We start from the raw sequence: 26,573 nt of genomic DNA, 5'->3' as shown, positions 1-26,573 counted from the left end.
GTCAGGGAAGGGTACTGCCTGAGAGACTAGGGGAGGAGCTTCAAAGCAGGTGTAATGGAAATGTGCAGCAGTTTCAGTCCAAGCTGGAACCGAGCCTAAAGAATAAGAAGGATTGTCTAATTCAGTATAGAATATTTAATGAGAATATAAGTATTAAACTTTAAGCACAGGAGCGATGACTCGGAGTCATAATGTGGTCTAGGGGTGCGATTAGTGGTACAAAGGAACAAAAATTGTTCAAAGGAACAAAAGTGAAAGATAATCGTTCAATTTAACACGAGTCAATGAATGAAGGCGGATGAGAATCATTCGCTTCTCGTTCGTCATTCAGTTTCAGTCGGCATTAAAGTCATTGTTGGCTTCTTGTTACGTCTAACCGCTGATCATTCGTAGGAATGTGAAACACTGAACACGAAGTTCACCATTCTCAACGACGATCTGTATGTCTAAACAGGCTACATGAGCGCAGCGGGCTGTGATGATGTCGGCTAGTTCGCCCGGGCAGATGAGGATCACGCAGCTCTCCGGGCCATAAGTCGTTGGTGTTTGCATAAGGGTTTAGTAGGTGTGGAGGGAGGATATTTGTCACAAGGAATCCAGAAGCAGGAGCGGCATCATAAACATACATGATTGGGCTTTGTTACTATCGCACGTTCACAGAGGAAGACAGTTGTAAATTGGGGGCGTTTGTGGGTGAGATTATGTTTGTGATGTCATTATTGCATGAGTGAAGGTAGACAGGTGGGAGAAAATAATAAAACAGCAACTGAGCATCTAGTCTTGATTAAAGATATCTTAGGCTGGGTTCACACAGGGCGGATTTGCTGCGGACATGCCGGACGGAATTTCCCCGCGGCAAATCCGCCTGCGGCCGCTAATCTCGGGATTAGCCAGCCATGTGGACGAGATTTCTCAGAAATCTCGTCCGCACGGGACGGCCAATCCGCTGCGGTTAATCCTGCCAAAACCGCGGCTTTGCTGACCACAGCATGTCCATTCTTTTTTCTTTCCGCTGCGGCCGTGCTCTCCTCTATGGGAGCGCCGGCCGTAGCAGAGGAGCGAGCGGCCGGGCCGCTTCAAAGCTGCCGCAGGTTTTTCCGCAGCTCTTCTCCCGGCGGAAATCTCGCGTTTTTTGCTGCGGCTAAACCGCAAGATTTCCGGCGGGAATCCGCCCAGTGTGACCCCAGCATTACAGTTTGTGTATACAGCTCCTGTGCAGAGTTATGTGTCTCCAGAGTTACAGATTACTAACAACCCTGTGTTTAGTCTGATGCTGCAGTAATGCTACACTCTTCTGTATCGCACTCCGCCAGCGGAATATCGCAGCAGAGTCCGACACGGCACTCCCCAAAGACCCCATATTCACCTCTCCGGATCCGCCACACGAATCCCGTCTGGTGAGCCGGGACACATGCGCAGTGCAGCACATGGCGCACAGCAGAAGTATCGCATGACGGACGGCTTCCATTTACTTCCATTTCAGCGCATAAGGCGACTGTAAAAACGCATACGGTCGTGTGAATGAGGCCTTAGACAGCAATGGCACTCGAATTGCTCATCTGCTGTTATAGCCCATCCGTGTTAAGAAACAACAAGTTGTGTGTTTAGACACGTCATTTATAGCACCAGCTTGAGTCTTCATCGAGTGTTTGTCGATTCTTGACATCCTCCTCTGACCCCTTTCATCTACAAGTTGTTTGCATTCACAAGATCCTCTTTCGCTGGATGCTTTTCCTCCATGACACTATTTCCCATATACTCACACCGCTGCACGAAAAAACTCCACAAGGTTGGCAATGTATGAAATACTGGCCCCGCATAGTCTAACACCAATGAGCAGGCCTTGTTGATAGTCACTCAGATCACTTGATTTTCCTGTTCTAATATGGATTCACAGTGAAAATGATCCATGGAATACCAGCTCATTTGATTTTATGCTCCACTCCGGGATCAAGGATCTAATTTTCAAACACAAAAGCTCAAATTGTTAAAGGGCCGGTGTCAGAGTGTGCGTGCTGGGACCTGTTGTTCTATGGGTTCTATGGGTTTCACAGGTGTGGAATAATTGTGCTGGCTAGGTGTGGAATTTTCCAGCCAGCCAATCTCCGCTGGTCTGCTGCATATATATACCAGCTCCTCTGCATAAGGAAGCTGGTATCCCTTCACTCATGGAATCATAGAATGGTAGAGTTGGAAGGGACCTCCAGGGTCATCTGGTCCAACCCCCTGCTCACTGCAGGATCACTAAATCATCCCAGACAGGTATTTCCCCAGCCTTTGTTTGAACACTTCCATTGAAGGAGAACTCACCACCTCCCGTGGTATTCTGTTCCACTTATTGATCACACTCACTATCAGAAAGTTTTTTCTAATATCTAATTTGTGTCTCCTCCCTGGATGTTATGCATGTTGGTCTGAAATGTTTCTCTATCCTTTCCTGAGGACAGTCTGGACATCTGTTGTCCCTGTCTGCATATTATGTGGACCCCCTCTTCCTTCCCCTGTTACAGGTGTGGCCTTCAGACGTTTGATGTCTAGTATGGTCAGATGGGTGATTCCTGAAATGGTTCCCTGTATGTCAGCATGGTGACTGACTCTCTTTCCCCTTGGCGTGAGGACACTTTGGCTAGCTATGGTTTGATATATGTATGCATGAGAGTTTTGAGTGAAGTCTGGTTCGGTGGTGTGAACAGCGACATGTTCTGTGTCTGTGCAGGCGGCTGGACATGTGTGCTGTGAACAGTCCTATTCAGTGTGCATTGGTGTGAACAGCGATTGGTTCTGTATGTCTGTGCAGGTGCCCAGACATGTGGTGTAAACGGTCCTGTTCTGGGTTGCATGCAATTCCTGGTCTGCTGATGTGAACTGTGTCCTGTCCTGCTGTAGATCGTTTACCATCTCTGGGCGAGTTAGGTCCTTAGGTTCCAGTGCAAGGTCGTCCTTATCGGGAAAATCACCCTGCTCGCAGGCAGGTTTCCTGGGGGTAGTTGTCTAGTTAGAGTAGGGACCTGTGAGACAACGAGGACCTTTGAAGTGGGCTTGCGGGCTTAAGTGACTTGGCCAATTCATTAACCAATACCTCGTACATGTGATAGCTATCCCATCTGTTTATGTGTGCAGGTATGATGGGTCTGTGTTTTGAGCATGGAAGGAAGGTTAGACGTAAGAGCCGGTGTCTGTAGTAAAGTGGCCATTCAGTGTAGGTAGTCTGTATCTAGGGAGGTACATAAGGCAATGTTCCCACACAGTAGAAAACAAGGCTGAAACTCTTCCCAGCCACAGCTGCCAATTATCATTATTGGCAAGACTGCGTGGCCACGGGCGGCTGCCATTAGGCGGAGTTTTATTGACAAGCAGGTTTTACTGTGTGGGAATGCAGCCTAGTGTGCACATGAGTTGTGAACACAAAACGGGCATTAATGAAGACGTTTCCTGGAAAACACAATCCTACAACACAGTACAATGTCACTTACAGCACAATCCAGGTTCATCGAGAACTGCATATTTTTGGCTCTTTGTCCAAACTATTTTTTTTAACTTTTCTGCAAAGTCTGCATTTCACTCTTTAGTGCTGGAGCAGCGAGTCTGGGAAGCTGCAGCGCTGAGTGGTGTTTGGAATATTCCTTCCACGAGCTTCGGGTGTCGGGATTTACTCACCAGATTTGTTCAGTAGCGAAGACAAAAGCTTGTGAAGTTGAACGTTATTGACTCGGCCGTCCTGTGATTAAACAAAAGGGGGGGGGGGTGGAATTGTAGGTTTTCGACATGAATGTCACCTGGCTCTAACACTGTAAGCAGTACAATTCTGGTAATGTGTAATGTAAGTGCGTGAACACTCCTACCGGTGAGGGTGGCTGCAGAGGAGCACAGAAGAAACTGAGGCACAGAATGAAGGACTTGCTCCTTCCAGTCCATATGTGAAATGTAAGGTGCTCTGTTCCAGGGTCTGCATGCATACATAGGTGCAACAAGTGTGGGTTCCATCTCTGCCACTCAGTATAGAAGCTATAATGCGAGTTAACATGATGCCAAATCCTAACCTTAAAGCCAAATGGTTGCTTCACATTACTACCTAAAGAGGTCACTTCATTAACCTCACTGTCCAGTGCCTATTGGCACCAAGCTCTGGAGATTCTTCTAAGATGCTTTTACACAGGCCAACAATCATTCAGATTCCTGCAATCCAACGAGAATCTGAAAAATGTAATGTTCAGTGTAAATGCATGCACCGACTGAACGACGAGCGAAACGTCGTTCACTTCATGTTCATCATTCAGTTTCCACATGCTACTCCATTCAGTCAGCGATGATCGTTCCTGATGACACACCTGCCCTGTCGGATATCTGTTGCCCGACAGATTGTCCCATGTAAAAGCACCGATACTGGGTTGACTCAATAAGACAACCCCTGTACTGTAAGTATCACTTATTAGGGTATATGGATGTTATAGGGGCAAGTACCCCGCTCATGACCCTATCGATTTTGCCAGAGTGGAGTAGAGAACTGCTTAGGATGAGCAGCTTCACTGTTATTTTAATGTCTGGCATGCAATACTAGATTTCCCCTGTAGTGGCCACTGTCAAAAAAACATGTAGCTGGATACAGTTTCTGTTAGCTGATCACTGTGATTTCAGAAGCTAGACTTGTGATGTTGACGTGATTCATTGGCATAGCGTAGGCTACATGGTGATGACAACTCTTTTAACATACTATTCTACTCTGATTGGGATCTCACTATCTAAATCTACATTAAAAATGTGAATAACTTTGCAAGTACTTTTCTTTATACTAATTGTGTTTTTAGTCATCTCATGTTGTTTTCTCCATTGATAGACATAGCTATTTTAAATATTATGCTGGTTGCCCTTTGGAACAGACAGCACTTTAGTTCCACGCTGCTGTCAGAAATATGACTTAATAGCTTAAAGAGGGCCTGTCACTCTGCCAATAAGGGGTATTAGTGTAGTATGTCTCCACCGGAAGTATGGGCTGCATACCTATACAGCTGTGTAACAGAGTGTTCCCCCTCCTGTTCAAGTCTTTATTTTTGATGGTATGTATTATACTGGTTTGGCTATTGTTGCTTTAGGAGGCAGAGTGTTTCCTGGGGTTCTGGAGGCATAAGTGGCAGCCAGCAGTGCCATTTTGTAGTGGAGTAGTGTGTTGGCAGCCATGGTAAAGAGCAGCTGTGTTTGTGGGTGCTCTCTGCTGTTGTACCGAAGAAACCTGTGTCGGAAAACTCTTGAACTGCAAAGTGGCAGTCGGGATTTAGTCAACCACAACAAATCGAAGAAGTGTCCCAGGGACAGTTAAAGTTGCCAAGCCTTGTGTAAAGATACCCAACTCCTGTGATTGAGTGAGCTTCTATGCTGGGAAAAGTAACAAGAGTCCAGAGAGCCAGGTCGGACACTTGGTCACATAGAGACTACCATTATATTATCTTTTAAGTGCTGCTCACTTGTTGGGTTTTTCCTGATCTGTTTAAAGTTGTTTTACCCAAGCCCCCAGATGAGATTAAATGCAAGAACATCTCACCAGCAGTCCTGCAGAACTATGCATGACCGTGCCCACAGCAGTCAAGGACCGCCAGTGGTTTTCTGAAGGAGACCAACCCATGGCAAGTAAAGGAGAGGGAGTATAATAAATCCTACAAACTTCACCTGTATTAATTTATTCTGAACACCAAGTAGAGACGGAGCTAGCCAGTAAACCCTGCCATCCTCAGAATCCAGATCAGGAATATCGAGCATCCACTCCTGCAGGGCCTTCTCTAACGGAGCAAAACTTTGTGTCACATGACTATAGAAACTAGAAGAGGATTTCACAAGGATAGACATTTGTGCCAAACCCTCCAAGAGGATCGGGATGGAGAAATGGTCAGGCCATTGCAATGAGCTGCAACTGCATGTCACAGTTGACAGTACCGGCAGCAGGAGTTCCCTCACTAACTATGTCATAAAAAGTAGTTATACCATGAAGCCTCCGAAGTGCTGACTCTAAGGCCACTCTCACACGACAAAGCGCCACGATTTTACTTTCGTTTTTGTCCAACAGCGTGTTTTAGCGCACCCCATCATTGTGATGGGTGATGAGGTGCGCTAAATGCGGAAAGATAGAGCAGACAGCGCCCGAAAATCGCAGCACTGGAAAGCACTATCCAGCGCCCCGATCGAGCGCATCTCTGCGAGGCCCCATTGAAATCAATAGGAGCGTTATACCGCGATTACCATGGCATTCATAACGCTGCATTTTCAGCTCAGCGCTAAACGCTGTCAATCACTACGATTAATTTCAATGGGGCTCCTCAGTTGTTAATGCTGTGTTTTTTAAGCGCCGTCTGTTGTATTTTCATGCGTTTTTTCAGTTCTGTCATTTCAGCTTGCTTGGCTGCGTTTATGAGGCTTCCTTAAGCCTGAAGAAGAACCCTGCGTTGGTTCAGAAGCTCGCATCAACATCATGTATTTTTGTTAGCCATTAAAAGCTATCATATCTACAAGATTACGTGGTTTCTCTTGCTGAGAACAATCACATTTTGAGGCTTCCCTCACTCAGACCTTTTGTACAACAATTAAGTCAGTGTTGTGAAAGCAATGGGGCCAAAGATCGAGTTTCTGCTCTGTCTTTGGCCGTCTAGCTAACCTCATCACCCATCATATTGATGCCGCAGGGCGCTTTTCCGCATCTATAAGTGAAGGAGGCCTAACTGTACTGAAAACGCACTCGAACGCTGTCAAAAACGCCTGTCAATGCAGCTGAAACCGCAGGACAGCCACCAGTCCGTGTAGACTAATTAACTAGCTAAATAGTAATAGCAAAAATGAGGCAAGGTCAGGCCCCCTCTCCCAATCCACCGGAGTACGGAGTACGATCCTGCAGAGAACATGGAAAAACCTCTTAGGAACAAGAATCGGAAGGTAATGGAGGACGTATAAAAACGTAGACAAGCTAAAAGAAGAAAGGCCCAGCGTGCAGCCAGGTCGCCAGCCCAATCTAAGAGATGGGCAAAACTGGCATCATAAAAGGTGGAAACTTGTTTTGTGACCCATATGCCCAAGTAAGTTATTTAGCGATCTCAATGAGGCAAGCAGGGGAAGGAAGCAGGGTGACCGCTGGGTTAAGTGCCAAAAGATGGGTCTTATCCTACTTAACTCTAATACCCGAGTAAAGACCAAATGCATTGAAAATGGACAGTGCAGATTTATGAAAGGACTCTGGATCCTGCAGAAGATGGAGAGTATCGCCAGCATATAATGCAACGCACTCTTTATAATTATTCACCATGAACCTTACACTGTTGGATCGCAAGAAAACAAGGCCAGAGACAGGGGGCTGCCCCGCCGCATGCCTCTGCTCAAAGGGAACCGCACAGAACTGTATTAGTTGTAATACTCGCCACCAGTGAATTGTATGGAGTTTGTACCCACTTAGTAAAGACTAGTCCCAACCGGGTCATCACTGCCCACAAATACCTCCATTCCACTGAATTGAAGGCTTTAGTCTGGTCAACAAACACAAGTGTCCCACATAGTAAGAGTGCTCACACATAAGGTTGGTAAAGAGTCTCCTAGGATTCATATCTGAACTCTTGCCAGGCATGAAACCAGATTGACCAGTATGTATCATTTCTTTGAGGACTACTTTAATATAGACTGCTAGTATTTGGGCCAGAATGTTAATATTATTATTAAGAAGGAATATGAGGCAGTAAGAACTACAGCCCATTGGGTCTTCACCGGCTTTAGGAATAAGATCTATAAGGGCCTCACACATAGTAGCTGGCAGAGTACCATTTTGTAGGATAAAGTTATAAAGTACCAAGAATTTAAGAGCCAGAAGGTCCACATTCTGTTGATATCATTCCATGGGAAACCCATCCGTACCTGGGAACTTCCTATTAGGGTAGGACTGAAGAGTATCCACAATTTCATCCTTACTCAATAACCCATCTAAATAGGGTACGCTGGCGTCAAGATAGGTGGCCAGCTGCTCATCAGAACAGTCCAAAAAGTAGACAAATTGGTGTAAAAAGTAGTAAACATCTGATTGACTAGCCCCGGATCATCACTAGGACACCAACAGCACATGGGCAACCAGACGTGGGGATAGAGTGCTGTCTTCTCTGGCTAAGTAGGCCAATAGATGTCCGTTTTCATCACCCTGATCAAATATACAGTGTGGTGACTAGATGAGTTTCAATTTGGTATATTCTACTAGCAATAGTTTATACTGTCTCCATAAACCATTCACAGTAGAATAAGTATCTATGGAGGGGTTCGTTATATATCGTGTCTCCTCTTCCGAGAGTTGGCGCTCGAGATCTAACCTGTAGGGATTTTCTGTACTCTGTAATTGCATAGGTAATGGATCCTCTGCTAAAAGTCTTAAAGGCCTCCCACACAATTGGCTCAGTGGCAGACCCTTCATTAGCACCCAAATACATAACTGCCTCTTGTTCAACATAATCATGTACCGTTTGCTAAGCCAACCACAGAGGACTAAGCCTTCACGGAGGGTCAGACCTGTGTACCCCAAGTGGTGAGTGGTCAGAGATACCCCTAGGTAAATAGGACACATCACCGGGATACAATCCAGGGAGCCAAAACATAAATTAATGTAAGAAAAGGTGCCATGTGAAAGGGAATGGTATGAGCAAGCGATGCCATGCGGGTGCCGTAAGCACCACACCTCCTGCAACCGATAGGAAACAGTCCAAATCAGATGAAATGTCGGGGGATTCGCTGAGACAGATCTAAAATAATATTAAAATCACTCATGAATACTACAGGAGCCAGTTCAGCATGATAGCCAGAGTCATCAGATCATGAAGGACATGGAGGTCAGCAGGGGGGGGCATGTACACATTACCCAATCTAAGAAGCTGGCCAAGGAAAGTGCCTTGGAAAATAAGAAATCTGCCTCCAGGGTCAATATGAATTTGGTTAAAGACAAATTGGACTGACTTAGCAACAACGATACCGACTCCTCCGGCATAGAATGGGTAGCGTGATAAGCAGAGTCAATAAGAGCCCGTTTAAGCGCCAAAACCTTAGAGCCTTGCAGATGCGTTTCCTGAAACAATAAAACATGAGGAGGGTGCGCTGTAAGGAACTTCCAAGAGACCAGGGAAATATTAGGCATGGCAGTAGATATGGGCAATATATGGCACACGCAGAACACCAGAGAAATAGCTGCACAGAAGGGAAGAAATACCCACAAACATATGTGGACATAGAAATACAAACAGAAACCCCTCCCACCTTCCCGATCCACCCAAACAAGGACAGGTCCAAATCCCATAACTTCTATGGCAGTGTCAGCGCAAGGCCGCTACCGAGAAAATGAGGCAGATGACAAATGAGAAATTGTTTAGAAAAACATAGACCATGGAGCTTCCCTGTGAGGAGACATAAAGTGGTGTCATATAGACGCAGTCAGCCGCAGCGTTACGTATTATATATATATATATATGATAGTACTGTGAGCTATCACCATTAGAAAAGGTTCCTCTAGAAGGCACCACTGTGGGTTAAATCACACCCAAGGTAGACACCAAGGGAAGCCATAAAATTGGAAACAGCGAGCAAGAAAGATATAAACAGGTGTAGCTTCTGCATCGACCAACCCAAGATCAAATAGGGATAACTAGGAATCCCACCAACAACTACAGGACAAGAAGAAAAACATGTCAGGTTGGCGCAGGCAGATGTAGACAGTATGCCACAAACCAAATCTAATGTTGCTCCAGCCAAGGAATTGCATCATCTGGTTAATCAAAAAAGTACGAGCAATTATCATTGAAAACTTTCCAATTGGTGGGGCGAAGCCGGGTGTAAGTGATCTGCTTGGAGCCCAGCATTCTCTTTGCCTCCACAAAGTTTTTGCAGTCTCTTTTGTACTTCCAAGAAGTATGGGAATACCTGCACCTCCTAACCCTCCACGTCTGAAGGGTCCAGCCTACAGTTAAGCTCCAAAACTTTATCTCTGTCTTAATAATTTAACAGCTGGGCAGTAAAGGTGCGTGGAGTGGTTCTAGGAAGTGGGGCCCTAGACGAAAATAGGTGGGTGTGCTTGACACACAGAAGGGGTGAGAAGGAACCTGAACCATACTTCTTCTTATGGAGTGAGTCTGGAAATTCACAGGGGTCTTTCCCCTCAACTCCCTCCAGCAGCCCCAAAAGCCTGATGTTACATCTGCACAGGCAATTTTCTAAGTCATCCAGTTTTGCTACTGTGTAGTAGAGGCAGAGTCCAGCATTTGTACCTGCGCACGAAGAGGCACAGTAACATCCTCCAAGTTGGAAACAAGTCTCCACCTCCACAGTATGTTGTCTCAGAGACTGAACATCTGCCCGTAGTAAACCAAAGTCTGACTGCAATCTTCTCCGTAAGCACAGAGCGACACTACCCTATGGCTCTAATAACATCCATTATAGTCGGGCCAGGTGCTGGAGGTGTAGATAGTGCAGGAAATTCAGACATGGAACCCTAAAGGTCAGTAGATGCAGTAGGCTGAGAGTCCGCCATGTTGGTAGGCTGGGCAAATTGTTGCAGTTTGGCTGTAAGTTTGGCTTAGTTGGGGCCGTCTGAGAGGCACAGAGGCATAAAGGGAACTGCAATAGGTCAGAGCTTATATAATAGCCCAGGGGAGCTCACAGAGAGAGGTCAACATCTAACACATCATTGAGGAAGCTCCATAGGCCCACGGATTAAACACGAAAATATCCCCGTACATAAGGAGGGCAGTTCATTCACTACATCAAAGGCACATTCACATGGTACAATAGGGTTCGGTGGAGCTACCAAAACAAAACTTGTCCAGTAGAAGGCACCGGAAGTAATGTGGCTGAAAATGAAACGGCCGTAGTGGGGCAGGGTTCGGTTCCAGGCAAAAATTGGAGGCACAAGTTCCCTGAAGCAGGATATATTGCTAGCAGCCGTCTATTAGGCCATGTACATATGAAGAATACAGTGGACAAGTCCCTGATTATTGTTTACAGTACGTGTCAAACTCAAGATCAATGTGCCGAATTCGGCCTTCCAGAAGGACTGACCCTCCACTTTTTCTGGAGAATGCAATCAGCACTTGGCAGATGGTGGGCGCCAGGACAGGCAGCAAGTGCCATCTTTGATTCTGTGCACCTCCACACCACTCAACAACTCACAGGTGGTGGCACAGCTCTGACAACCCAACCCAGGCACCCCAACCACCCACCAAGGTAGAGGCTCGGTGCTGGAGGTGGAAGGCTAGAAACACCATTATAGTGCACAGAGCTCCACAGCCTGATTAAAGGGCAATGTCCACAACTGTGTTTTAACGTGTATCACGTGCGCTGCATGCACGCATGATGTGCGGTGAATGGAGTCAATGGACTTTCATTGATCCATGTACATGTAGATAGTGCATATCGATACACAAGAGTACAAAATCGCAGCATGCTCTATTTCTCTGCGTACCAAGCAGCATGAGCCCTACACACTCGTATGGGCAACGTTTTCTGGAACAGAGCGGGGAATTTAAAAAAAAAAGCCACACTGCGCATGTCCGTGAGCTTGTGGGACGCAGGCATGCGCAGTGCCATATGCAGCCATATGCGGTCTCTGCCGGCTCTCTGCTGGCAGACCATATGGCTCCAATATAGGTAAAACACTGCGGGAAGACCCAGAGCATATGCATTTGGACATGAGCCCTAAGGGGTATTTACATTTAGGACTCATTCACATAAGTGTAAGACGTTTTGGTCATTGAAATAAGCAGCGTTTTTATGGACTAAAACTGCGGATATTCAGCGCTCCTTCATACGGGCGTAATTTACATCAGTATTATGAGAGACAAAACCAGGAGCGGCTCCAAATACTGATGAGCCGTATGCCCGTGGGAAGGAGCCCACACTGTGCATCTGGACCTTCTTGCATTCTTTTGTACGCCTATTCACCGTACTTTTCACATGTGCAAAAAACCTGCAAGAAGACCCCGTAGATTTCTCCTGCCTTCATGCGTAAACACGTATTCATGTATAAAGCGTATCCACTGAGTATTTACGTCTCGTTGACTTTAATGGGCATGCTGCATTGTTTTTCCCATATGCATAAAATACACACGTGAAATATGTATGTCTGATGTGACTGGCCATTGCTGCTCACACGGTGAGCGTTAGTCAATCACCACAGGCATAGTGTCTTAAGGCCAATTTAGACACAACAAGTATCGCTCAAAATTCGCTCAAACGCCATCTTTTGAGCGATAATCATTGCACATAAATGTACCCAGCTTTCACTTTTTTGCCAAACGATGGATTTCATTTTAGCATGAAATCCATTGTTCGGCAGAACAGCTGATAAGACGGACCGCACGCTGTGTTCTGCCCAGGGAGTGCTGATTACATTGTCGCAGCTGTCAGCCCCGCGGCAGAACAAAGGGGATGTATTCAGAGAACAGCGGGTGGTCTGTTCCCTGAATACAGCTCCCGGCGGCTCACAGGCTACTAATTGGTACTAATAGGCATTAGTACCAAGTAGCAGTTTATGCAAAAATGATCGCTCAAAAGCCATCTTTTGATCATCTTTGTGTCTAAATGCACCTTAGACTAATGAAGCCTCCTAATGCACGGTGTGTATCATGTAGTCAGAGAAGTGGTTGGGCCATCTCTGTTTGTTGAGGCCCAATGGTGGCTGGACGTTCACACTATCACTATATTTATCACTAGCTTATAATTTACCTCATTTGCACACTGTAGAAATGGCCTCAAGCACTGGTCCTCTGCAGGGAACGCAGATACAGCCTGTAACAGAGAAGTATAAGGATTTGTACCGGACAGAATGAAGTTACATCGGGCTGTTGTTTATTACATCGGGCTGTTGTTTATTACATTGGGCTGTTGTTTATTACATCGGGCTGCTGTTTATGTCGGGATCTCCGGAGATTATAATGGGAGATGAAGGATTTGTTTGATTCTGAAACCTTCTTCTTATTCCGCGTCTCCAGCATTATTGTATGGACGTGTTATAATAAGGTCTTCATATAACTTGGGTGCTCACATTACTCTTTCTCTACTCTGTTCCTCACATACCACTGACAGGCCGTGTTTTTTACATTTCCTCAGAATGACACAAATGATCTAATTGGTTTTAGAACATTAGTATTTCTCTTTCTAGAATTATAACCCGTTGGGTATTTTATAGCGTTCCCTCATAAAGGCATAATGAAAAGGTTTGGTACGGCGTTACCACTGGAGCAAAATGGGATTGTGCCCAGCAAGAGAAACCAAGAATACGCTAAAGTTCCAGCAGCACTTCAGATAATCCCACTTCAGGGTCAGGCTGGTAAGATGCAAAGCCGGAGTCCAAACCAGACAGATTTCACATGATAATCCAATAAGAAAAATAGCCGGCAGCATGCATGGATGTGAATAGCACAAAGACTTTTATTGCCCCATCACATAAACAAGAGAAACCAAGTGATCTTGTAGATATGAGACATTTAATGGCATGATGTTATTGCAACCTCCCAGAGTTCTTCTGCAGCCGGCCGGGTCAGAGAATTCTCGCAGCGGGACCCGACCCGTGCCCCTGCAGGGACCAGCGCGGAGCTCACCTCTCCCGTGGCTCCGGCTCTTTGATGTGTTGTCTGCTGGCCAGCCGGCGCATGCACAGAGCGGAGCCGGCGGCCGGGAAGTGACATTTCTGTGCGGGGTTCTGTGAGCCCCGCACAGAAATAGAGCATGCCGCCATTTGTTTTCTGCACATGATTTCGCGTGGACAAATCACGGCCGTCTGCCTAGGATTGTGTTTTCCAACGCAATTATTGTGTTTTCTCACGCAATCCTATGGCAGCTTCCATGGGCGGAAATTCCGCTCGTGTGCAGAGGGACCTAAGGCATAATGAAATAGATCCAAAGAGGCATGCATATATATACACATGTGCCTTGTCTGAGAGGTTGCAAGAACATCATGTCTTTTTGTTGGCCATTAAAAGGTCTCATATCTACAAGATGACGCGGTTTCTCTCGGTTTCTCTCAGTTTCTCTCGGTTTCTCTTGCTGGGAAAAATCACATTTTGCTCATAAAGACAAACATTTTTTAAAAAGCTGTCCGTTTGCAGCGGGTCTGACTTTTCTAACTCCCTGGTGTTCATGTGTTATCGCTGAACCACGATCAGCCACAAATTTAAACTACAGCTACCTATTATGTGCCGACCACTCAAATGGTCGCTTTTGTAAAGCATGGGTGCATTGAGAGTGGGAGCTGCCCCTTGAGACTGCTATCAATTCTGGACATAGAGGGGGGTACCTCGCTTGAGACTCTCCATTTATGATATCCAAATCCCCTACTAGGGTACATAAACTGGTGTTATTGTGCTGAGAGGACCCCTTGAAAGGGCTAGTCAAACTACTAACAACCACTTGTCAGTTAGTATGTGAATGCTTCTCATGCTCCACCCCTGGTGGCATCATCACTCTGCCCCCCTGGTGACATCATCAGAGGTCCTACAACATAACAACATATATAAAACACAAAGCCTGACTGATTGAAGAACAACACAGTTAGGGCTCTTGAAAAGGGGAGGACAAAAATTTAAAAAATGAGAATACAACTAAGCCGTTATTATCTCAGACATAACTTAGCAGCCCTGACAGAAGACGCTGACCTACCACCACCACAGAGATCTGGTCGGTTAAAGGACATGTACCATGTAGCAGAGATGTATGTGTAATGGTGTAATGTGCTGTGTGTATAATGTGTGGGAATCTGAATGAATATACTAGAGCTGTGTGATGTGTGGGGATCATAATGGATGTACCATGTAGCAGAGGTGTGTGTTTGCGCATCAGAATGTAGCAGAGCTGTGTGTGCTATGTGCTGTATGTGTGATGCGTGGGGTCAGGATTCATGTAATAGAGCTGTGTGTGATATGTGGGGATACTAATGGATGTACCATGTAGCAGAGATGTATGTGTAATGTGCTGTGTGTGTAATGTGTGGGAATCAGGATGGATGTAGTAGAGCTGTGTGATGTGTGTGGTCAAGATGGATGCAGCAGAGCTGTGTGTGTGATGTGCTGTGTGTGTAATGTATGCGGTCAGGATTGGTGTAGTAGAGCTGTGTGTGTGATGTGTGGGGATCATAATGGATGTACCATGTAGCACAGCGCCACCAGAAACACCCATACTATAATTTCCTAATAATTACTAGTCTTATCAGAAGCATTGGAAGAATCACCAATTCTAGTCTCCAGTTAGCTGGGGTCAGATCAGTGTAAACCCAAAAAATCAGTAGAGTGAAGTGGCAGTGCAATAGAAAAGCACCAAAATCCGCTATGTGTCTTACTAACACAATAATATAGAGCATTGTGTTGTGTTAAATGCCTGCAGTGATGTAGTTATACTGTAAATTGAATACACTTACCAGAATTTCACCACAATTCGCATTCCTTTCCATTGGCCTAAAATTAATGAAAGCCCAATTATATTCATCACAGTCCTATGAAGCACGTGGCCTACACATATGCAGCATCATTCCTCAGGACCCTCGAGGACCCTCAGTAGAATCTTAGGGTTCCTCAGATGAGTCGGGACTGGAACACCAAAAATGCAGCATATAGCAGCAATAACGTTTGGTGTCTGCCATTAATCATTAATGCCATGTTTATTGTTCTGTCACATGTATACGGCTCTTGTAATGCTGATTGCTGACCATGTATCAGGTGGCTGCTGTACTTCTTACAGATGCTGCATAATCATGGATTTTGGTATTTTTCACTCTTTTCAATTCTGTGCAGTGATTATATTTCTTTTATGATCATAGATGCACCTGCCTTTTTTTAAAGAGTTTTTGTGGTTAAAAAAAGTTTTCTAATACTATCAGTTCTTTGTAACCGTTCCCCTGATTAGTCTGTAGGTAGGATGAACCACGCTGGGACCGTCTGCCTTTTGTTATACTGTTCCTGCTGTTATGTACCTTGAGTAGGGTCATAAAGGGTGTATTGGCTTTCAGGGTGTCCGTGGAGTCGCTCTTTTCAGGGCGATCGCCCCACATGGTGTTGCATAGGGTGATTTAGTCACTAGGGAAGTTCAGGGACAGCTGTCTATTCCCTTCCCAGTTCACCCTTAAGACGAAACTCCTGTGAAGGCTACCAGGTTCTATACAAGGGCTTCTTCACATGGACCTGTTTTAGTTACGTTATGCGGCCGTGATAATCATAATCATTTTCATTAGCGGGATTCTCGCTCGTTAATAGTATGCGTGAGAAAATATAGGACTTGCCCTAGCTTTCTTGCACGTAGTTAATACTATGTGTGGGAAAAATAGGGCAGGACCTATCTTACGGCTGTTTTTTTCCAACGCACGCGCACTAGCATGGAGTGTGAAAAGTCTGAGAAGATAAAGTAAAACCCCCGTTCATGTGCAAATACGCTCTGTAGCGGAGAGCATAAAAGCACTATGTGCTTTTGCGCTAAGACTGTATTCAACCATTTGGACGGGTCTACAAGAGTGGTAAGATCTAATTCTATTACCGCTATTGAAGCCAGATTGCCATAGATGAATTTTGATATGGCTGTTCATCTCTTATGTACATGTGTTATGGCGTTATATATGTGGCTATGATCAATATCTTTTTTTTGCATCATGGAATTTTGATTATTGGCAGTTAGTGAGGCATCATATATCTTTATTTTATTAGCAGTTACCCCGTTTAACCAACAATAAGACCTACCCTGAAAATAACCCCTACTCTAAATTTTGGGTATTTTTGGGGAGGCTTGAAATATAAGCCCTGCCCCAAAAATAAGCCATAGCTGCATTAGATGTTTTTTTAAAAAAGGAATGCATTAGCTTGCAGGCTTGGTCCAAGTCCCTTCCGCTGCTCTCCAGGGCTCCAACACACTTCTTGCAGTCCTCGGCCTCCCACAGATGATCACTTCCTGTTAGCAGGATTCATGAATCTCACCTCCATGTAGCAATGGCTGTGATTGGTTCATCGAGCGAGCACTGCATTGATTGGCTGAGCGGAGGTCGAAGAACCAATTACAGCCATCATGTTGTGGAGATGGGATTTATGAATTGGCCAATCAATGCTGCGGCTCAGCGCGTCAGAGCTCCGGCAAGCAGTGGGAGGGACCTGGACCGAGCCTGCTAGGTAAGCGTAATATGACCTAGCGCGTATTTTTGAGAAAAAAATAATCTAAGACAGGGTCTTATTTTCTGGGAAACACGGTATGTTTAAATTTGACAGTTTTCACCCTCTCCTTTGTATGCTGTAATTTGGTGAAGTCTTAGCACATGGATTCATTGTAACATTCATTTGGGATTATTTGCCACTTATGAGGATTATACTTGCAATCTTCAGACTACCTAATCCTCACAGTGCATTGGTAGTGTTAGCCTCTGATTGGCCATAGCTGGTCATATGATCAGCACTGAATAATCAGGGAGCAGTACACAGTGCGCATCACCTAGTTAGAGAATTGTTATAGCTATCTTAGGCAGCGGAAAACAGGGCGAAAAAACAAAAAAACAGAGGGGCAGCAAAGAGCAACTGCAGGTAATCTACTCCCTCGCCCTCCGGTCTCCAGACAGACTCAAAACTGGAGGCTCACTTTAAAAAGTAGCTACACTTTCAGTCTGCAGCGTTCTGCTCCCTTGGTTGTACTCGGCATCTTCCGACAGCTTTAGACAGCCCCATATAGCGCTATACGTACAATGGGGGTGTCTTCATCTACCAGGAGGAGCCGAGAACCAGGAGGAGCTCTGCAGACGGAAAGCGCAGGGATTCTTTATCTAAGAATTCCCTAGTAGGTTATATAAAAATATATTTTGGAAACCAGACAATTCTAATGGAGTAAAGTTTATTTTTTTGGACTTCTCCATTAGTGAAAACCCTAAAGTTACGCATCACTTTTGTACCAATTTTTGTTTCTTTTACCTGGAATTGTTTCCCTTCTCAGTTAAGATTCGAATCAGAAACTCTCCTTCATCAGACTCCTTCTCTAAGGATGGGATGATTATGTAGCGTCCAGGCTTCAGGCTGGAGCAGAGGACTACTTCCCGGTGATTATCACATGGTCCAGCACTAAGAAGGGGCTGAGAGGAACGGAGGGCGTCTTGGAACAGATACACATGGCTGTCATCTCCCTGGTAAAGAACAAAGTATGAAATGTCAAAGGATATACTATCCAGCTGAGATCCTGTTCACCACAGTACGGGGCTTATGGAATAGCATGGTTTAACGGGAAAAGATGTTTAATGACCTAAACCAATCAATGAGATAAAGGTTTGATTCTGATTGGTTGACGTGAATATTGACACATTGGGGCTTATTTACTATTGCAAATTCGACATTTCTCTGGTGTATTAACTACGTGTTTTAGACTCTTTTGGACACTTTTTTTTGCTGTGTCCGACACAGGAGTGTTCATTGGTAGAAGAGGGTGTGTGGCCTGAATGTGACTCTGTGCCCCAAAAATGTGACAAAAATGGTGCAATTTTTGTTGTATACTAAGCCAACCAAAAGGTGGTATAAGGATATAGACTAGACGGTCTTACAATTCGACAGATTTATCATTCAGCAGAGCTACTGTGATAAATCTGGTGCATTTTAGGACTGTCTAGTCCAAATCTGCACTGTCTAACTATTAGACAATCTTAGTTAATACGCCCCATGGTTTTGATGCCATCACCCAACAATTTCAATTACAGCAACCTTTCAGAGTTGCGATGTGCCATGTATGGGAAATAATGGATGAAGTGAATGCAGCTATACTGTGCATCTATAAAATACCTGAGAACCAGAGGTAAAATAAAATCTAACTATCACACTGTTTTCGAGCAATGGTCATTACCGGTATCAGGGACTGGCAGACTAGGTGATTGCTAACAGTCCCTGTTTCATAGCAGGTCCCCCAAAGACTGAGTCCGCAGGCGCAACCTAAGACTGAAGCATTTAAACTCTCACTGTACGCCTAGAGGAGAAGTGCTCTGTGAGCTCCATATAGTAGAATTATGTGGAGATTGTAAGGAGGTATTATTGAGGAGTTGGAGTATGGTGGCATTTCGTTGGCATTATTTACCCTGGTATGGCAGGATTTTGATACTAAACATACAAAGTACATAAACTATCCTACAAAAAGTAATTGATCTCCAGAGCAAGAATCACAAGTGATATATATTTCCATATATAATACTTAGTGGGGCTCCTTTGGCCCTTATGACATCGGATACTGTCTGTGCCATACTTTCTACTAACATCTGATACACTTCAGCTGGGATTTCCCTTCATTCATCCCGAAAACGCCTGTCAAGTTCCCTCAAAGAAGATGAATGTTGTTCATATTTCCTGACTCAATGTTCCAGTTTGTCAGGTGGGGACTCTGCAGGTCAGTCCAATCATGGAGCATCCATATCCTCAAACCAACATACAAACAGCATTGGATCTGTGATAAGGCGCGTTGTCTGGTTGGAAGTATGGCCGACTATTCCCAGAGTATCACCACATTGCCGGCAGCACATTATTGTCTAGAATGTCATAGTACACCTAATAATAATAATCTTTATTTGTATAGCGCCAACTTATTCCGCAGCGCTTTAATGTTTAGAGTGCACCTCTGTGTTCATGGTTCCTGCCACTACAATCAATGCACCGATACCATGCCACGTAACACATCCCCAGAACATAATCAAAAAGAGTCAATTATGTTGTAAAACCAGAGATCTCTCTCACTCTCCCCCCGCTAACCCCCGCCGCCCCCTCGAGCCTGCTCAATCCAGTAAGCAGTTACTCAAGAAGAGCGATGCTCGCTCCAGTAACTGCTTTATCCGAGCGTGCTCGCTCATCTCTAATCCTGACCCTGATCCTATTCTTCTCGCCCTTTTACATTTACTTTTTGACCCAGAATTTCCAAACCATCTTAGACTAAAATATATATTCACCAACAGAGAGAAAAAAGATAGCAGCTGCCCCCCTGTCGTGTCACAGGTAAAGGTGGACTACATGACATATTATATACCTGAAATATGTGGAATGCTACACGGACGTGTCTAGTCCTCCGTAACCTCTGATGCTTCTGCATGACGGATACAATAAAGCTGCATAGTGTTTGAGGTTCAGAATTGTCATCGGTTTTCCCCAGAATGAGGGAAAATTGGGGGTTCATCCAGTAATAATCTGTAAACAGAGACATTTGGGGATTATCCCATCCGTTTCCTTGAGACATATAGATTTACACATATGCATCGTTTTCATAGGGTTCAGTGAGTATAAAAGCAGCTGCAGGATTTCCAGGATCTGCATTTGGTAACTACTTTCATGCAGATACATTGTAATTTGCAGTCCATTTGAATTATGCCAAATTTAATTTTGGACTTGGATTACGGAAATCCTTGTTAGATCACCTTCAGAAAACCACAATGTGCCTCCTTTTACCACTCATATAATGGCCACAAGACCCGGACATTTGATTCATCACATAAAGTCCAAGTCATACAGCCGTAATATAGACGCTAAAATCTCTATCTCGGTTGTCTTAATATTAATTTTCGGTGACCTTTTTTCGCATACATACTACTTCTTAGTTTACGGAAAACAAATTAATATAAGGAGGGGACCAAAAATACGTCAGGCCTACGTGCATTGTCAGTGACAGGTCTCCACGCAGGGTGGAAGGGGTTGGAGGTCTCTATAGGGGCTTTCACTGTGTAAATTAATGGCGGTGTAAGACCTCATACTTCACCAGTGTAATCTATAATATATCCAGTATGTATTTTGGACCCACTTGAAGATTTTGCTGAAAACAAGCTGAATGACCATTCTGAACATTGCCAGCTAGTGCTGAGCGAAGCTTTGAAAAGTAAAGTTCAGCTGGTTCTTCAAATTTTGGCAAAAAGTTTGGTTGCGCCGAATTAGTTCAAACTGAACTGGAACTTCACCAATACCCCTAAAAGTGATGTATAGCACTGTCTAAGAGCCATAGAACACATTCTTTGTATTCTGTGGCTCAGTTGTTAGCACTGTTGCCTTGCAGCACTGGGGTCCTCAATTAAAATCTGACTTGTTTAAGTTTGAACCTTGGACCTCAGCACTGCGAGTCTACAGTGCTTGAGCAGGAGAAGCGGAAAGAGAATAAAATCTTTCATGAGATTTGAGGATACGGTTTTTATCCAACTTGTGCCTTTTCCACAGTGTTGTCAAGTACTATTAACCCCTTCATGACACGGCCTATTTTGAGCTTAAGGACGCAACAATTTTTGGCGGATTTTCTTCTCCATTTATCAAAAGTCATAACTTTTTTATTTTTCCGTCGACGCGGCCGTATGAGGGCTTGTTTTTTGCGTGGCGAACTGTAGTTTTTATTGGTGCCACTTTTCGGTACATAGACTATATTGTAAAACTTTTTTTTTTTTTTTTTTAATGATAGCAGGGAGAGAAAACGCATCAATTCTGCCATAGATTTTTTTTTTTTTTTACAGCGTTAATCATGCAGCATAAATGAGACATTCCATTTTTTCTGCAGACCGGTACGGTTACAACGATACCAAAATTCTTACATTTTTTTTAGGTTTTCCCACTTTTCTGCAATAAAAACCCTTTTTCTTGGAAATCTTTTTTTTTTTTCTAAATCGCTGCATTCAAAGTCCTGTAACTTTTTTATTTTTTGATGTACGGCACTCTATGACGGCTTATTTTTTGCGAGACAAGCTGTAGGTTTTATTGGTACCATTTTGGGGTACATACGGCTTTTTTGATCACTTTTATTGCGTTTTTAGTGAGGCAAAATGCTAAGAATCAGCATTTTGCCTCAGTTTTTTAGCGTTTTTTTTAGCGTTTTTTTCCGTGCACAGTCTAAAGCATGTGCAACTTATTGTACGCATCGTTACAGACGCGACAATACCAAATATGTTGGATTTTATTATTTTTTTACCTTTTTTTATGCTAATCTGAGAAAAAGCATAAAAAAATGGTTTTTTTTACATTTTTTTAATTCATTTTTTTAATCTTTGTTTTTTTTACACTATTTGAGTCCCTCTGAGGGACTCTGACCATTGCCCTGATGATCGCTGTTATAAGGCATGGCAGAGCTACTGCTCTCCCATGCCTTATCGCTTATACAGCGATCCTAGGCATAGGCAATACAGGACGCCAGTGTCTGGCCATGGTGTTGCCATGGTGACAGGCCGGGCTCTCGCGATGACATCGCGAGTTCCGGCCGGAGACACAGAGGGAGCCGCGCTCCCTCTGTGAACTCTTTCCCTGCCGCTATCTACTTAGATCGCGGCAGGGAAGGGGTTAACAGCAGGGGCGCAACTCCGATGCCCCCCCGCTGTTGCAGCGGGACGCCGGCTGTGACTGACAGCCGTCTCCCGCTGCGGGACAGCACGAGATCATATGTGATCCCGCGCTATCTCCAGGACGTAAGTTTACGCCCTGCAGCGGGAAGGGGTTAATGGTGGAGAAGGGCTCCTCCCAGGAATTAGGATTTGGGATCACCACCCTGGTCTTGGAGACTCAGACAGTGGCTCATAACAATGGAAATAGGCCCATTTGCAATACTTCAGTGTCAAGGTCAGGCGTTGGGTCGCAAATGACAGTGGTTAGTCTCGCGGGTGGCTATAGTCATCAGAGGCACCAAAAATTGTCAATCTCAACGGTACAGGAATCCCTCTAGAACTTGGAATCTCTTTGCCACATGCTTCTTAGATTCTCCCTTCTGGCTGGATAGCGACCAACTGAAGGCAATGCCAGAGGGCCTGTGACAGCACCCAACTGGTAGCCACAATTCACTTTCAGTTCATCTTGGTGTGGACTCCTCCTAGAGTAAAAGCTAAATCCTAGTAAGCTAAAGGACCTCCTATGATGTCATGCCCCTGGTGGCCCACTTCAGCCAGTGGCAGAGCAGATTATTTACACTATATAGGAAATATGACGATACATCACCACTAGGGGTCAGTGTTATAAGCTTCCCCTAAGGCTGCCTGTCCACGGGAGATAGTCATAGCCAATCCACTTTGAAAAGCTTTCCATAGGCTAACTATGGAAAGTGCAGCCCGACATCCATTTGTAGAAAATCATAGCGATTCTCCGCTCGCGAGATTAAAATCGCGGCATGCTGCGATTTGCCACAATTTTCCACGGTGAGCCTGTCTATTAGATAGGCTCATCGCAGAGACCTGTCAGTGCATTTCCCCCGCAGCGGAATATCACTAGCAATAGTCCGTCGTGGCCGTGGACAGGCAGCCTTACACAATGCTGGGGTCCTAGGCTAAAATCTAACCAAGCAGGTCAGAAATGAACCTAGAAGCCCAATGCTGTAAGACAATCGTGCTAATGACTGAGACACACGAGGAGGAGGAGAAATTATCCTGGACTGTGTTGAGGCAAACAATTTGCACCGAACTTTGAGCAAAGTTCAACCCGAAACAGGGTTTGACTATTTTGGCTCGCTCAACACTACTGCCTGGGTACATTTGGCCATGGCATTTATATCTTGGGAGTGTTGGCAGGTAAAACACGCAAGTCAAAAAGAGGATATAAACCTAACAAGTGCAGGACAATGGAGGCAAAAAGTTGCATTACATGGACTCTTAGTCTTACCACTGCTGGTAAGGCTTCCCCCCGCAGACAGTCCTTTCACCCAGCGACCTTCATAGGTAGTGTATTCCCAAGGCTTAGCAGCTGCACCAATTTGCAGAATACTCTGTGGCCCCAAGTGACATATTTCCAGAAAATGGTAATTCTTTTGGAAGTCTTCCACTGCCATCCTGTATAAGGAGGAATACATTAAAATATGTATAGCATATATTCATTTAATTTACCAAGATCTTGCATCTTCCCAGAGTACTAACTCTTACTATCATGGTCTCGGGTTTGTCACCTCACTATTCCATTCTGTACCTACAAATCATATCATTTTGGAACCAATCCATATATAACTTTCTACTTCAATACACACATGCTTTTTCAATACTGTATACCCAATGTCACCCTGCTCTTGGCCTTTTACTTCTCTTTATAGCATCCCCCTTCATCATTTTTCCAAACCCAAATCTTCTGTACCTGTCCAAGTTACTCTCCTATAATTTACACCATCCCCTAGCAAATTAGATTGCAAATTTAACAATATAATAACCTCTTGAGTGGCACGCCCGGAAAATCCACGGGGCTTGCTGCACTGACCATACAGTTAAACCCCAGAAGATTTTACTGAATGGCTCTAGTGCTGAAATGAACCGAGCTGTCATCTGAAATCTTCTGGGGTTTTTTACTTGCATTGTTGACTCATTTAAAAAACCTGCCCTGTGAGGCACGGCATGGTAATAATAAACCAGCCACTGAAGGGGTTAAGGCCCATGTGACTTTTTAAAGAAAGGATCACTCATAAGGCCAAAATGTAACTTATCGGTAAAAGAAAGGGCCCATTTGATCATTTTTGGATGTTTTTAGTGGCTATCATGGGCTTCAAGGCCATGGTTTAACAATTGTTTAGAATTATAAGTTTCTGCACTTTTTGGGTGGACTACTGGACATTTTTGTGTTTGGGTTGCCTGGTATTTTCACTCTACTGGCTATGACCTAGAGATTTTGATCCACAGCAACCTACGCAGGATGTTCCTGTTGATGAATAGAGAATGTGAGTCTAAAGGGCGATACTTCCCAGATGGATGTAAGATGCTAGATCGAATTTTAATTTTTACCTGGTATTCCGCATAGGGGCGGATGATTAACAGAGCAGCAATTCAAGATCTTCCAGGTTTGTCTGCTTCCCGACTTTTAACTCTCATTGTGCGGATCAAGATCTTTTGGGCACAATTTGCATCCTATTGATTCTACCCCATGAAAAATGAGCTCTATTAACCTCTTCACGCAAGAGGGCTTACTAGGACTAACTCCAGTCGTGACTTAACCATTTAAATGCCACTGGTAATTCTAACAGCAGCACTTAAATGGCCCAAAAGAGGGGGGAACCCCCTCTGTCTCCTGAATGGCCATCCTACAATGAGATTGTGAGATACCATACAGGTTTCATGGCAGCTTGGGGCCTTGTGAAGACTCCCAGGACGCTGTATTTCTGCCTACTAAGATGTGCCCGTTGCACATTTTAATAGTATAGAATGCCTGCAGAAATACAACTTACTGCAATACTGAAGTATTACAGTATATTGTATAAACAATCAGACATCCTAAGGGGACTTAAAAAAAATTAATATAATTTGAATACATTTTTTTTAAATATAGAAATATTCAAAGGTCTCCTTTTCCCATTTTTAACATAAAAGCTAAACATATTTGGTATTGTGGTGTCTGCAAAATCCAGTCTCTTTGATGGCAATAATGCTCCTCATTCGGTCAGAAGGGGTTTACTCTCGCCAACAGTGAGGATCGTCTTGATGGAAATGCCCATCAGATCATTCCTTGGCATTTATAAAGCAGTTCAGTATAAAGAGGCTTTAAAAGTAGCAATTTGTTTTTAAACTTTTGCAAGATTTGTTTTCACCAGAATTCTCCATCTTCTGATATGACGTTCACTGACTGCTCGGGGTCTGTTACCGTCTGCCATTCAGGCCCCCTGAGAAAACAAAAATATATTGTACATCTCATCTAACCGTATCTGACGGCTCATCATCTCAATGAGAGGAAACCTCCGGAAGGAGAGAAAAACTCCTACCCGTCCCTCCATGGCCCAATCCACTCCGTGTGTCCCCAGGGGTTCCTGATCCTCAGCAGAGACACCGAGCCACACAAAGTCTGAACCTGCAGGGAAAGACAGGTGTTAAACCGGGTGAAAGCGCTGCACAGAGATAATTCTAGAATGACTGATGTAATCACTGAGTAGTCATAACACTGCTAAACAATGTGAGCTAAGGAGGCAAATTGTCACTCATTACAATAGAGCTGGAAGGCAAGAATCAAAAATACTCTTCCTAGCAGGGACCGAGCAATCGAGCTGCTCCAGTAAGCTGTGAGTCAGACGTTGTCATTCATTCATTGTGCCTGAGAACGTATGAGGTTGACACATTTGTTGTACTTTGTTCTAATTGCGTAATTTGACTTTTTAAATTGCCTATAATTACCAAAACTAGAAATTATAATCTCTCTCGATGCTGATCTAACAGGTAGTTACACAATGCGGAGATCCGTCAGACTGCATCTGGAACCGTTGAGCCTTGAACTGCTGGGAAAATACCGCTTGCTTTGTGGCAATGTTAGCTTATCGCTAGTGGGATTACATTTAGATAGTTGCTTGACCTCACTAGACAACGTTTTTCTCCTACACTGCGTCTTAAAGGGACCATACACAAGCATACCACCAATTTTTTTGGACGGAGAGCTCATGGTTCATTGTATTAAGCATCTATTTTTTCATGCATAATGATAAGTTGAATAGTTTTTAAAGGGGTTTTTGGATCACGGCTTTCAAGCATCGGGGAACAGATTCCATAAGGTGGTGAACATCCTCCATACTCAACTCGCCCCATGCCTGCTGCAGCAGCCCCATCAGTTGGTGCACATTTTGCGGATAAGTGGGAGCAGATCTCACAGCTTTTCCAGCATATCCCAAACATGTTCGATGGGGTTACAGTCCGG

General features: G+C 44.4%; 1 protein-coding gene across 2 annotated transcripts in view; it reads right to left on the bottom strand.

Annotated features, from left to right (window-relative positions):
• Positions 1 to 26,573, bottom strand: part of LOC136580984 (calpain-1 catalytic subunit-like) — a 54,602-nt gene that overhangs the window by 16,499 nt on the left and 11,530 nt on the right. For both annotated transcript variants that reach the window (XM_066581936.1, XM_066581937.1), the window contains 8 exons: positions 25,654 to 25,739; positions 25,483 to 25,554; positions 23,583 to 23,749; positions 20,002 to 20,159; positions 17,922 to 18,130; positions 15,404 to 15,440; positions 12,718 to 12,780; positions 3,658 to 3,718 (listed from right to left, as the gene is read on the bottom strand). In XM_066581936.1, coding sequence (XP_066438033.1) covers positions 3,658 to 3,718; positions 12,718 to 12,780; positions 15,404 to 15,440; positions 17,922 to 18,130; positions 20,002 to 20,159; positions 23,583 to 23,749; positions 25,483 to 25,554; positions 25,654 to 25,739 — 853 coding nt within the window. The remainder of the gene's footprint in view (positions 1 to 3,657; positions 3,719 to 12,717; positions 12,781 to 15,403; positions 15,441 to 17,921; positions 18,131 to 20,001; positions 20,160 to 23,582; positions 23,750 to 25,482; positions 25,555 to 25,653; positions 25,740 to 26,573) is intronic.

Source organism: Eleutherodactylus coqui, chromosome 10 (assembly GCF_035609145.1).
Source record: "Eleutherodactylus coqui strain aEleCoq1 chromosome 10, aEleCoq1.hap1, whole genome shotgun sequence".
Taxonomy (NCBI): domain Eukaryota; kingdom Metazoa; phylum Chordata; class Amphibia; order Anura; family Eleutherodactylidae; genus Eleutherodactylus; species Eleutherodactylus coqui.
The sequence above is the reverse complement of the archived record's forward strand: the minus strand, read 5'-3'. Positions and strand labels throughout refer to the sequence as shown.